General features: G+C 37.3%; 2 protein-coding genes across 2 annotated transcripts in view; one reads left to right on the forward strand and one right to left on the reverse strand.

Moving 5' to 3' along the window:
- Nucleotides 1–13,114, forward strand: part of LOC126761571 (dynein axonemal heavy chain 3) — a 110,098-nt gene that overhangs the window by 27,051 nt on the left and 69,933 nt on the right. The window contains exons 24-31 of the mRNA XM_050477874.1: nt 11–280; nt 337–441; nt 623–793; nt 1,054–1,201; nt 1,279–1,377; nt 1,430–1,544; nt 2,051–2,219; nt 9,530–9,723. Of these exons, the coding sequence (XP_050333831.1) occupies nt 11–280; nt 337–441; nt 623–793; nt 1,054–1,201; nt 1,279–1,377; nt 1,430–1,544; nt 2,051–2,219; nt 9,530–9,723 (1,271 nt within the window). The remainder of the gene's footprint in view (nt 1–10; nt 281–336; nt 442–622; nt 794–1,053; nt 1,202–1,278; nt 1,378–1,429; nt 1,545–2,050; nt 2,220–9,529; nt 9,724–13,114) is intronic.
- LOC126761833 (uncharacterized) lies at nt 2,405–3,742 on the reverse strand. The gene is made up of 2 exons (XM_050478242.1): nt 3,464–3,742; nt 2,405–3,322 (listed from the first exon to the last, which is right to left on the reverse strand). Exons 1-2 carry the CDS (start codon nt 3,740–3,742, stop codon nt 2,405–2,407), a joined length of 1,197 nt encoding a protein of 398 aa, XP_050334199.1.

Genomic DNA, 13,114 nt, shown 5'->3' on the forward strand with positions numbered 1-13,114 from the left:
TTGCTTTTAGGTCGATAAAACTTGGCGTAAAATCATGAAGCATACCTGCCAAAACTTGAATGTCATCGTAGCCACTGAGTATCCCAATATGCTAGAGACCTTCTTGAAGGCCGTCGAAGATCTTGAAACGGTTCAAAAAGGTCTGAATACATATCTTGAGCAGAAGCGTTTGTTCTTTGCGCGTTTCTTCTTCTTGTCTAATGATGAATTATTGGAGATTCTTTCTGAAACTAAAGACCCGCTACGTGTGCAGCCGCATTTACGAAAGTGTTTCGAGGGTGTAAGTACTTAGCCCTGGCAGGTAGTTTGCTTGATGCTATAGCTTTAATTTTATAGATTGCGCGACTCACTTTCGATGACTCCATGGAGATAACTGAAATGATATCGGACGAGGATGAGCAAGTGTTGTTGGTGCGTAAAATAAATCCAGCATTGGCGAATGTAAGTATAGCAATTTTGTTGTTATGTTGATGAAACGATAAAATAATGTCAAAAGTCGTCTTTAAAACTTTTCATGAAGTCGGATTAGTTCCACTCTTATTTAATCTCTTGCGCTCTTTTGACGTCATCTAAATAGTATCATCGTTAAAGAAGTAAACTGTTTCAAAACTCTCTTTCCTAGGGCTTGGTGGAGATTTGGCTGAAGGAAGTCGAAAATGTTATGCTGGCAAGCGTGTTGGAGCAGATGAAGTTAGCCTGGGAAGATTACTTCCTAGTTGATCGCATAATTTGGGTAACGTCATGGCCAGGACAAGTAGTTCAGAGTATTTCTTGCATGGCTTGGACTTTCGAGGTAAGTTTCCCCCTTCCCACCTTGTTCTTTTATGTATATGCTTCAACATAAACTGAGCTCAGGACAGTTCAAAACGCTTCTTATCGAAGTCTTAGGTAATATTTGTTTTTCGAAGCTTTTCAAAATAAGGGTTAAGTGATTCAGTTAAGTAATACCATTTAATGTATTTTTATTGAATAGGTATTTATTGTGTCTCTTTCAATTTCTATATTCTAAATCAGATTCTCAATTTTTAATTTTTGGAGCACTTTCTTTCTTAGGTCGAGGAAGCTTTCAGCAAAAACGCTGTCCCGGCATATTTGGAGAAATGTAACTTGCAAATCAGCGAGCTGGTACAGTTAGTGCGAACTGATTTGGCGACTGGTACACGTCTCACCATCGAAGCTTTGATTGTGCTGGACGTGCATGGTAAGTTAAGAGAAGAAAACTGCAGTAGCCAATCAAATTACATAATGACTTTATCATCTTCAATTATTTCATTGTAGCACGTGATGTTGTCAAGTATTTGATAGATGTGAATGTGGAAAATATCACCGAATTCGATTGGATCTCCCAATTGCGTTACTATTGGCGCGAAACCGACAGTAAAGAATTGAAAAAATTTCGTGAAATTAAATTAAACACACTTCTTTGCAGAGGGTGAAGAGTGGGTCTGCGTTAGCATGGTAGTTACAGATGTTAAATACGGCATGGAATATTTGGGCAACAATCCACGTTTGGTCGTTACGCCGCTAACTGATCGTTGTTACAGGTAATTTGAAAGAATAGATACCTACCAATGGAACCGGTTTAATCTCGCTACAACTCGTTGCTGGCTCGGTTTTGTTCCATCAAACAATACATAGCTAGATGAAAAGATCGTTGGTCAAATTCAATTCTACAGCTATCCTCTTTCTGTCATTACCTCTGCCTTCAAGTGTATTAATTGATAGTTGGTCGTTTTCAAAACTTTTTTACAGTTAACATTTTTTATATTAAACCAAATAAATCATTATTTGACAGTAAAAGTAAACATACACATATACTTCCATACATGTGGTCAAAGCAAAAACAATAGTAGCTTTAAGTAACCGTGGACACTAAATGGACATTCCGATAGGAAAAGCCATTTTGGTCATTGTATTTCTTCACTCTATGTTCAGTTTTTTGCTAAACAACAATTGGAGATTACTCCACCCTCTCTCATGTTATTTGAATTCCCTCAAATACGACTCTGCCAAACATACTACAATCGCTGACTCGACATTTCTTCCGTAGAACGCTGATGGGCGCATTAAAATTGTGCTTAGGTGGCGCACCAGAAGGACCAGCAGGTACGGGCAAAACGGAGACGTGCAAAGACTTGGCGAAGGCTGTGGCGAAAAAATGTGTAGTATTTAACTGCTCGGATGGATTGGATTACAAAGCATTGGGCAAATTTTTCAAGGTAAGTAATCAGAAAAAGCTTAGCAGAAATAGACACATCATAGGACAAAAGACAAAACATAAAATTTTTTATAAACAAAATGTGTTCTTTATTCGTTGCTTAAAAAATCGCTGAGGTAGTCAATGAAATGGGGTCTTAACTTGTACTATACATTTAGGAAGCTTGTATTCGGGCAAAATGTGGAATTAAACGCGACGTTTACGGTATTTCAGGCGACGCTGTGTCTTGTAACGGTAACCATCATCAGCCAAAACAGCAGATTCTTGTGGCTCAACAAAGACTTGTTGCTCAGCAATGGCTACGGGAGCGCTGGCAGCTGGAGGCAAGTACTCGTTGGAAGGCAATTCGCTAACATCGCGACGGTGACGGTATTTCAAGCGACGGACGGTCTTGTAACGGTAACCATCATCAGCCAAAACGGCGGATTCTTGTGGCGCAACAAAAACTTGTGCTTCGGCAACAGCTAAGGGAGCGCTGGCAACTGGAGGCAAGTATTCGTTGGAAGGCAATTCGCTAACATCACGACGGTGACGGTATTTACGACGACGGACGGTCTTGTAACGGTAGCCATCATCAGCCAAGACGGCGGACTCTTGTGGGATATCAACAATTTGTGGTTCGACAACAGCGACGGGTGCGCTGGCAACTGGGGGCAAGTATTCGTTGGATGGGAGTTCGTTGACATCGCGACGGTGACGGTATTTCAAGCGGCGGACGGTCTTGTAACGGTAACCATCATCAGCCAAAACGGCGGATTCTTGTGGAGCTTCAAAAACAACTGGTTCTTGGGCTGCAGCAACCGGGGGCAAGTATTCGTTGGAAGGCAATTCGCTAACATCACGACGGTGACGGTACTTACGACGACGGATGGTCTTGTAACGGTAACCATCATCAGCTAAGGCGGCGGATTCTTGTGGCTCAACAAAGACTTGTTGCTCAGCAACAGCTACAGGAGCACTAGCTGCTGGAGGCAAGTACTCATTGGAAGGCAGTTCGCTAACATCACGACGATGACGATATTTCAAGCGACGTACGGTCTTGTAACGATAACCATCATCAGCCAAGACTGCGGATTCTTGTGGAGCTTCATAAACAACTTGTTCCTGGGCAACAGCAACTGGTGGCAAGTATTCGTTGGAAGGCAGTTCACTAACATCACGACGGTGACGGTATTTACGACGACGGACGGTTTTGTAACGGTAGCCATCATCAGCCAAGACGGCGGACTCTTGTGGGACATCGACAATTTGTGGTTCAACAACAGCGACGGGTGCGCTGGCAACAGCAACTGGGGGCAAGTATTCGTTGGATGGGAGTTCGTTGACATCACGACGGTGACGGTATTTCAAGCGGCGGACGGTTTTGTAACGGTATCCATCATCAGCAAGGACGGCGGCTTCCTGGGGCTCTACGGCAACTTGCTCAAATGCGACCGCTTCGGTTGGTGGCAAGTAGTCATTGCTGGGCACGTCAGCGGCGGCAACGGCCGCAATAACGGCAAATAACGCGACGAATAATTTCATTTTGTTGCCAATAACTCGTTAGCTAAGCTAAGACCGTTGCGAATGAGTTAATCTGCGAGAATGATGTTCTTGGACCTTCGCCGAATGTATTTATACGAAAAAAGCTGCGGCATCGCTTTGAGAAAAACTCATCACTTTTGGCGCTACCACCAACTAAGTATGCTAAAAAGTGAACTGTTCGCAAAAAATATACAAAAAGAGAAAAAAACCAAAGACACAAAAGAAATCTTCGAACAATCGCCGGTGAATAGAGTGTCGACATTACTATGGTTCTATTTTCGCTTGATCTTCGCAACTGACGCATAATATATTCCGCATTCATTTAATCCAATTGTGTTTTTTATTATTATTATTTCTTTTTTTGCGTGGACGAGTGAGCGTTTCCCTAACATTCACATTCACTGACAAATAATACAAAAAAGTCTCTAAAACATTGTGTTCGCGATGGCCAAGCGTTTAGGGCCGAAGCGCTCTGCTAAGCTGGCCGCAACTTGTTTTAATTGATAACCAATTTGGTCAGCAAGATAAATTAACCTCGCCTTAAGTGGTCCACTAAACGCACCAACCGCCCAATCGCTAACGTTTTATTTATAGCCACAGTCTAAATTCAAGAGACACTCTGGTGCCACTCGAACGCCTCGGTGTCTTAAAACACTTCTCGCTTAACGGGTAACACTCCAAGCATTTCTCTTCGCCGTATTTGGTTTACGGCACCATCTGTTGTGCTACCTCTACCGTTGCCTCTGCCGGTTCGCCGCTTCACCTTCTAACATGAATAGGTCATTAACCAAATAAAGAAAAATGTGGATGTGATAAATCAAATGACTAAATATCAGATGCTCTAACTATTCCCACTATACGCTCGTGTTCAAACTGGTATCTGTAGTCGCCGCAATTTATTGGTACGCGTGCTACTTTAGAAAGTGGGAGTCTTCGTTGAACCACAGCGGCTGCACCGCAAGCGCGTGTAGTGTAGACGTGTGAGTTACACGCGCCCCAACCACAGAGCAGCTGGCGGCCGCCACATTGGCTGGCTCTTTAGGTGGGTCGCCGGCCGCACGTGTGTTGATAGCACAGAAATTAATGATATTCTTTAACTAGGAATAGCGCTAGAATTTTGCCTACATGAACCATTCGCATTATCTACAAATCTGAGTATGTACTACAAAGATTTTGGTAGTGGGAATGGACGGCTGAGCGTTGGGTTAATGAAGTTCAAGGTAAATTATTCATACTTGTGGTCTTACTTAAGTCCAAATATTATACAATTATGGCAAGAAAATTCTTACCTTTATTGCCACACACACACACTCACTATCATTTCATATCATTATTTAAATTAAAAGAAGCGCGTTTTCAGTGTGTGAACCAAATTTCGAAATAGGTACCATAGACAGATGGTTAGCTAGGTGAATAAATCAGTATGCGTAATTTGATACGCGCACGCGTCAGTGCTATAAATAAATATAATTAATATGTGGTGATTGTTGATTTCGTGAAATCTGAAATTGCGGGGAAGTGCTTCACTTAAAATATTAGTTTCGAAAGTGTGCTTTGATTTATTACCTATTTTTCTGTTAATTCTTTATATTTAGAAGTCGGATTATTTACAATTTTGAACATTTAAAAAGTTATACAAGTTCGCCTACGCGGCTTTGATAGTTCAAGTCAATTAATTATATGATCTTAGTTCCGATCTGCTTTCAAGAAATATTGCCAGCGTATAATATAAAACATTCTAAATAAAGAATGAAACTTGATTAATATACATAATTTAAGATGAAAGTAATTGTATTATAACTATTTTAGCCTTTAAGAGCATTATCTCGACTGGTTGCCCTTTATTATTGGTATCAAATATCTGCTTTTGCGTGATAGTAATTTGTGTTCTTGCAACCTTTTCAGTTTTGAATGATGTTACAAACTATTTTAAGCCAGAATTAAATCTAAAAAAATAAAATTTTTCAGAGAGTTCAATGAAATAAGCAAAAAATACAAATGGCATATAAAGAAAGGTGCTAAGTCCAGGTGTGGTTAAGCATAATATACTCTGACATCTAATATACATGAAGATACTCCCAGGCGTCAGTATTTGACGAAAATGTCACTGATTTACAATTAACCATAAAAAAATAATCATTACGTCGAACATTGGGTTGTAGGAACAAGAGGACCGATTTCATAATTATAATCTGTACATCGGATTGTGGGGGTTTTAAGTAATGCCGAACTGATTTTCTCATTATTTTCATTAGAAAAAATACACCTTATTAAACTCATTAATATATGGCATAAGCATAAGCCGATTAATATACTCCTTGTAATTTTAGCAAGTTATTGCTATCTGGAAGTCAGGTATCATAATCTACGAGTTCGACCAATTTTAGAAAAGAGTTGCCGTTATTTCGAAAATTCATGCAGCCGAATCATTTATCACAAAAATATAAAATTATGTATATTGATATAAACCGAAAAAAATTGTTATTGACTTACTAAGAACAAGTAGGAATCCGTACGACGTATTAGCCGACCAGAATAACGTAACCTACCCAATAATGTTCAACAGCAAACCGATTAGAGATTTGCACACACACATCTGCACACTGATCAGGATTTACCCAGACTAAACTGCGAACGAAAATTGGATCGATATAACTATATCGGTAAAATTCGAAGTTTGTTCATATGTCGATTAGTGTGTGTTTGGCAGATGTTTGTTTATGAAGCGAAAGGTTTGTCTGGCAGAGGAGGTTTCGAAGCCATCGAAAGCCATCCATCCACCACTAAGAGGAAAACAGAAAAATAATTCCATATGGATCGAATCAAGTCAGTTTAGTTAAAATTTTGAGAATGAAGCGTGTTAATGTTAAACTCGTACCAAAATCTGGGCACCCTGCATTAATCTAACGCATCATTACTGGTGGCATGAAGGTTTATGAATACGATTTCGAAACTGTCGGACAATCCAGCGAGTGGCGTGCCAAAAATGTGCCGAAATCGAAAAAATCAAAAGCATAATAAGCATTTGGCATAAGCACCGGAGAAAATCTTTTGAAGACTATTAAGCCTTGTCGAACAATTTTTTTACTTAGCCAGTCTTATCAGGCTTTTAACTGACCAATCGTAGCTCGTTTAACAAATACTGGCTGATTTGACGAATCCTTACAAAAAATAATATAATGGCGTCAAAGCACAGGACGAAGTTGGCCAATTTATACTGATCAATGATAAAATTAGATTAATAATATTTAGTTTTTCTTTTTAAGTGTCTGAGACGAATAATATCCGCATAAAGACACGTCACACAGTAAGATGTTATCGGTGCTCTCTTCAGTATTGGTTGGCTCTAATAAAATTTGCTTATAGAGTCTACTTTGATATTCTGTTTGTTTTTCTAGGCTAGCTGAATTACTTGAGTACTGACTTTGCACCATCCAAATAAGAATATTTCCATGAAGGGTATTAGGTCTTGATATACCCATAACTCGTTATAATGATTCTTGAAAAGAAATGCTCAATTATTATAGTATTTCATATTTTCTCCCTCGCATTGTCGAAAAAATTATTTTCTTTTATTGAAGTTGAAATTATTAGCCCTGAACAACGCACTAAAACCATATTTGTAACAGGCAATTAACCCCACATAAAGGCCAATGGCCGTGTGTAAATACGGTAAAACTTTGAAGCCATTGCACTTAACTGTGAAAACGAACCCGAAAAATCATTTTTACACTAAATGCTGCAACAAATTAAAAGTAAACAAACTGCTGATATAACTTCTGATAAAAGTTCAAATGTAGCAGAAATAAGCACACACAAAATGCTGGCGAAACGATAGAAAAACAAAGAGGTCAATAAACAGCCAAGCAAACACACACACACACATACACACAGTGCTGTCTAATCAACTGCTGGTATTCTTCCAAACAATATGTAAAAGAACAGCGCATAGGAAAGGTGTCCATTTTTGACCGAAATTGTAGCAACAACAATAGTCAATGAAAATAAAAGAAAGGAGTAACAAATTTAACGCAACAAAATTGAATATGGCCAACCTTAAACGTCAGACAGCATTGAATACTGTTCTCTTGGTGCCGTTAGAAAAGGCAGTGGAGTCAAGGGGGAACGAAGGAGCACAGTTCAGTTGAGGAAGCTTTGAGCATAAAAAACTTTACTGAACTACAATTGTTATGGCAAAGACAAAGGAGAAAGCGAAAATATAACGGCAAATGTGTGCTTACAATTGAAGGACGGAAACAATTAGAACAAGAAGAGAGAATTCTATAAGGAGAGTATTTTAAAGACCGAAACGAAGAGCCAAAAATATGAGAGAAACAATTACTGTCTTCAATATTATATTATTAGTTTAATTTTTATGAAATGAAAATTCATAAAACGAACTTTATATTTACAGTCAACTACAAAATCTAATTGACGTTATGTGGTTTTAAAAAACATTCACAAAAGTTTCAACAAACTCAAGTTTTTCCATCAAATTTGAGATGCTGATTGTAAAAATGGAAGAATGAAGCATTTATGTATAGGGGATATAGGGAGACCGGAAGATGGCAACTCTCTTAAGATTAGAGATGTAAACTTAACATAACATATGCATAATACAGTCTTCAAACTAACTGAAGCTAAAAATAAACAAATACTGTTTATATAATATAAAAAAATTTGGGAAAGTCGAGGTTGTAATCATATTCTTACCAGATTTTGGAAAACTAGGTTATTAAAAGACTTAATTAATTTCGGAAAAGCGACAATTAATTTTAGAATTACAGTTGCTATGTAGAATTGCACAAAAAAAAAACATTGCTTCCTTGAACTTTCTTTGAAGGAATATTCCAATTCAGGAACTTTATTGCCGTCAAACACTCCTAAAACATTAAAGATCCGTGATTCTCGCTAAAATAATTTTCGAACGTTTTTGTTTCATAGCTGGTTTTTTGGTTTAAGCTAATTTTTAAGCAGAAAAATCTTCTTATCTACCGGAAACCTTATTCGATGACTCTTCTAGAGATCGGACGCTGAATCAAGAGAGTGCAAATTTTTTTAAATCTCGATTCATCATTTACCAAAGTTCATTAAGGTTAAAATTTTTTAAAAATCACAAATAAAAAGCATTTTTTCTGAGTTGCAAGTGAATATATCCACTTAGATGAAGCTATTTATTTATATAGTTATTTACCTGTATTCATTGAAGAATAGTTGAGAAACTGTTGAGATATACATAAACTAAAGCATCTGAGAAAGCTTTTTTTATAGTGAAAAGTTCTTTTCATATGCCCATTTATTGGTTCAATATTTCTTTTTAAACTATCAGCTACATATGCTCTCAAATATAAGCATGTGTATGCGGTAAATGTACACAATTTTTTGTCGGCCTAGGCACACGCTTGTTTATTTTGCTGCAGGATGTCTGCGAAGCTTTCAATTTGCTACAAGTGCATTTGCATATGCCGTGTTTACCCAAACAAGTGTACAAATATTCATGCATGTGTGTGTGAATGCAGAGCGATATGCGTGCCCGCCGAACTCTTTCACTAAATCCAATACGTCTCAATATTGAAAACCGTTTTCCTTAGTGCCTTTATCCGCTTCCTTCATTCCCCTTTTGCGAATACTCTGCTCTCACACCATACAAACCCTCAAACACATACGATATATTCTTGCTATTTTTGTGTATTTTTTAGCATCCTTCCTTTGACTTGACTCCTTTTGAATGTATTTTCTGCATTGTTTTTGCTTTTACTTCAGAATTTTACGCATTTTCTTTTTCAGGGCTTAGCACAATCTGGCGCCTGGGCCTGTTTCGATGAGTTCAATCGTATCGAATTGGAGGTGCTTTCGGTGGTGGCGCAGCAAATCCTAACCATTCAACGCGCTATTGGCCGCAAGGTGGTGAAATTCTTTTTTGAGGACACTTTGCTACGCTTAGATCCCACGTGTTCCATATTCATAACAATGAATCCTGGGTAAGTGTTGCCTCAAGGAAAAAATGTATTTTTTATTTGTGTGTGTTGTTGCTGTGTAATGGTCTTATCTTTGCCCTCATGTCGTAAGTGCTCGTGTATTGTGGTCGCCAGCAACTGTATACTTTATAAATCTCATTCGTAGTTGCTCCGAGTTTACGGGTGATATTTATATTCGGTGCCGCATCTGCTATTCCGCGAGGCTTTTTATGTCTATAATAATTTAAATGGTTTTCCGGAAGAGTCATTTCTATTTTTAAATTGTCAATATTTTGCTGACATCGACGTATATAGTCTGACTATAACTATTTTCGGTAAATGGATACTTCAAGTCAGGACACAATTGCGCAGTATATAAACTATATAGTATGCTTACTTAATATTAAAATATAGTTTAATAGGAAATTTGTACATTTTGACTCAGGAAGTTAGAGTCCTTTCAGCAAAATTCTGCCGACTAATGAAGCCCTCTCATAAAAGATTACTTTTATAGTTAGAGCGTGGTGATCGTCACATATCTTGAGTTTTATCTTCTTTCTGATTGTAAATAGATAATAGAAAAGAAATAACACCTTAAATTCTTCTTGCTTTCATGGCCACAATAGACGTACTTCTCAAGGTATTTCTACCTTATTCTTTATACAATAAAACCTTCACTTAAAAATATGAAAACATGCCAGTAAAACTTAAACTTAACCGGAAATCATACTATATTCCTGGCATGCTTTGGTTTAGACACATACTAAAAGGTTCCTTAACATAAATTTTAATTTTTCTTAGAAAAAAGAGTTCCAACCATTGAATAAATGACGCATTGGCATTGCTGCCAATGATTTTACGACCGTAACTACACAGTTTTTTCAAATGCCTACACTTTTTTCCATTTCCAAATACCAAACAAAACCATTTGGCTGCATTCTTTTCATACATTTTTTTCAGCTTTGTTTCTATTGTGGTTACTCCAATGTTGTTGTATTTGTCCAGACTTGTTTGCCAGCCGTGTCGTTTACTGTTTTGCTACCGATTATGCAACGTTCCAAACATTTACATACCAGCATATCCTCCAGGTTTTTTTTGCACGAGTCCGAATGGTATATGTGTGGGCCAGTGCGTATGTGCGATCCATGCGCTGCTCCTGTTGGCACATTGCATCGGCAATAAGGAAAACATACTGGTAACCAACAAACACAAATTGTTCCTATCGCAACAGATGCCCACTCGCTTTGATCACAACTCGATTTTGCGGAGACCACTGTCGCGATTTGCACCTGCCCAGCGGCTTTGGCAATCATATATTGCATATTTGCTGTATCTATGTTTGTTTGGATGTAAATTGGCGGCATAGCACATCTAGTTGAGTGGTAACCACAGCACTTTCAGCAGTCAGTGAGTAAGATGAAGTTAGCTTGTGTATCTTAAATAGGCCCTGTAGGGAAGAAATAGAATGAAAAAGAAATAAAATGATTCTGGCTTCTAGCGGTGAGGACTCGAGGAGGCGTTCCTAACGAAATATAAGAATGAGTTGCCCTAGCAAGAATCAGCCTTTTGAGTGATGTTCTCACTAGTAACAACTAATTTCTTAGAATCCGCTGCCTTGCAACTGAAACGTGGTGAAATATTATTAAATTGAAGTATTTCCTTTTAAAATAGAAATTTAGACGTGTTTTGGTAATTTGTCTGGGCTCTTTACGAAAAAAGCCACACATTATCCCTTTAAGAATGATTAATTTATTTCCACTAGCTCCTAATGTACCCAAACTATTTTGAGCTTTGGCTACAATCGTTTTTCTGCGGGAACGAACATCATATCTCACCATATGAGAGCATCGAAAAGTACAATTTGGAAACTGTCCCATTGCCTTCCTCCTTGAGCTTTAGCTCAATTTCCATTTGTGCAATCAAGAGTCAGTCGCTTTTGCCCCAGCGGGTTATTGTAGATTTCCCAAACGCATGTTTATCGTTTCATAGTATTTGTGAAGCAGTTGGCTACCAACTCCTCTCCTTTTCATAGGCTGTTAATACATAACCCCTTCAAATCCAGTGATAATGTATCACTTAATGGATATGTGTGGCATTTGCTTCAATGATTCCATTCTACATTTTTTCTACAGTAAAATATTTTTAGTTAATACTTGCCTGTACGTACTGGAGTGGAGTTGCCAACTTAAGAATAATTTAATATATATTTAAAAGAACTAAAAAACCTGTTTCAAAATATTGTAAAGGTATCTTATACGCTTTTATTGAAATATCTCCTATTTAACTCTCTATCCTTTAGAAAAATAGTGTTTTGCAAATAACGGCTTTGAAAGCATTTTTGCATTGTTTTTAAATTAAAGAAAATTTCCTCGTAAATCAATAATATGTAAAAAATTAATTTCTTAAAACGTCTATTAAAAATTTCAAAGTTTGCTTCGCATTCACACTTAACTGAAATCATTCTTACAGCTTCCAATCATACATAGAATTTAACTCAATCACAAATTCTCGGTTTTCAAACCATCATTATTAACCACCAATTCTTACAAAAACTCCAACAACTTATTTTCTTAAACTTACTTTCACTGATATTAAAGCCTTTGCGTTATTCGAAGAAAATAGTTATATACTTATGTACACATGTATATGTATATTTAATACTGAATAACCACTGAACAATGTTACCACTTCCTTTTATTCTTTGACAATTCTCGCTTATCTTAGGCAACTTCCACTAAACAGACTTCGTAAACTGTTGAAATTGCACAAAGTTCGGTAAACATTTCAATTTACTTTCACAATTTTTGCAGAGGATAGAAACTCAGGGGAGGCTATTTGCTTCGGCAAGCCATGCGGTAATAGAATAAAGGTGTTTTGACCACAAACACTTCACATTTTTCCATTCTATGAAGACACACACATGCCTACGTTCTCACATTTTTCTTCCTCACTACAAAAACTTTCAAAAGTGAAACTAATTCGACATATAAATATAACCACACTTATATGACATATTTATATTGGAAAATTTAACCAGGTTTAACCAAAGTGAAGCGCAAATGCACATAACCTCAAAGAGCATTGTAAAATCATAATTTAATTTCTGCCAAAATAATTTTATTGGTTAGGTTTTTTGGTTTGATCACTTTGCAGTTTTGGTTGTTTGCTAGCGGAGAAGCTTATTGAGTGAGTGAGTGTTCTCAAACATTTCTACTAATGGAAACATTTTACGAAGCAGAAGTTAAGTATATTCGACTCAATACTGAAATAAGACGATCCCACAACCATTTTCAACTAAATATCATCCATAAGAGCTGCAAAGCGTGCTGTGCATACAAAACGAATTTTTAGTTACAGTTTTGATTTGGGCGACCTACAGTTGCAAAATTTTCAATATGTAAGAAACCTTAAGAAA

The sequence above is a fragment of the Bactrocera neohumeralis genome, chromosome 6 (genome assembly GCF_024586455.1).
Source record: "Bactrocera neohumeralis isolate Rockhampton chromosome 6, APGP_CSIRO_Bneo_wtdbg2-racon-allhic-juicebox.fasta_v2, whole genome shotgun sequence".
Taxonomy (NCBI): domain Eukaryota; kingdom Metazoa; phylum Arthropoda; class Insecta; order Diptera; family Tephritidae; genus Bactrocera; species Bactrocera neohumeralis.

Bases quoted from the DNA above. Each gene is read 5' to 3' on its own strand.
- LOC126761833 (XM_050478242.1), bottom strand. From the start codon at position 3,742: ATGAAATTATTCGTCGCGTTATTTGCCGTTATTGCGGCCGTTGCCGCC. The intron at 3,323-3,463 runs GTCGATGTCCCA...GCTGTTGCCCAG, and splicing joins CTGTTGTTGAACCACAAATT to GAACAAGTTGTTTATGAAGC.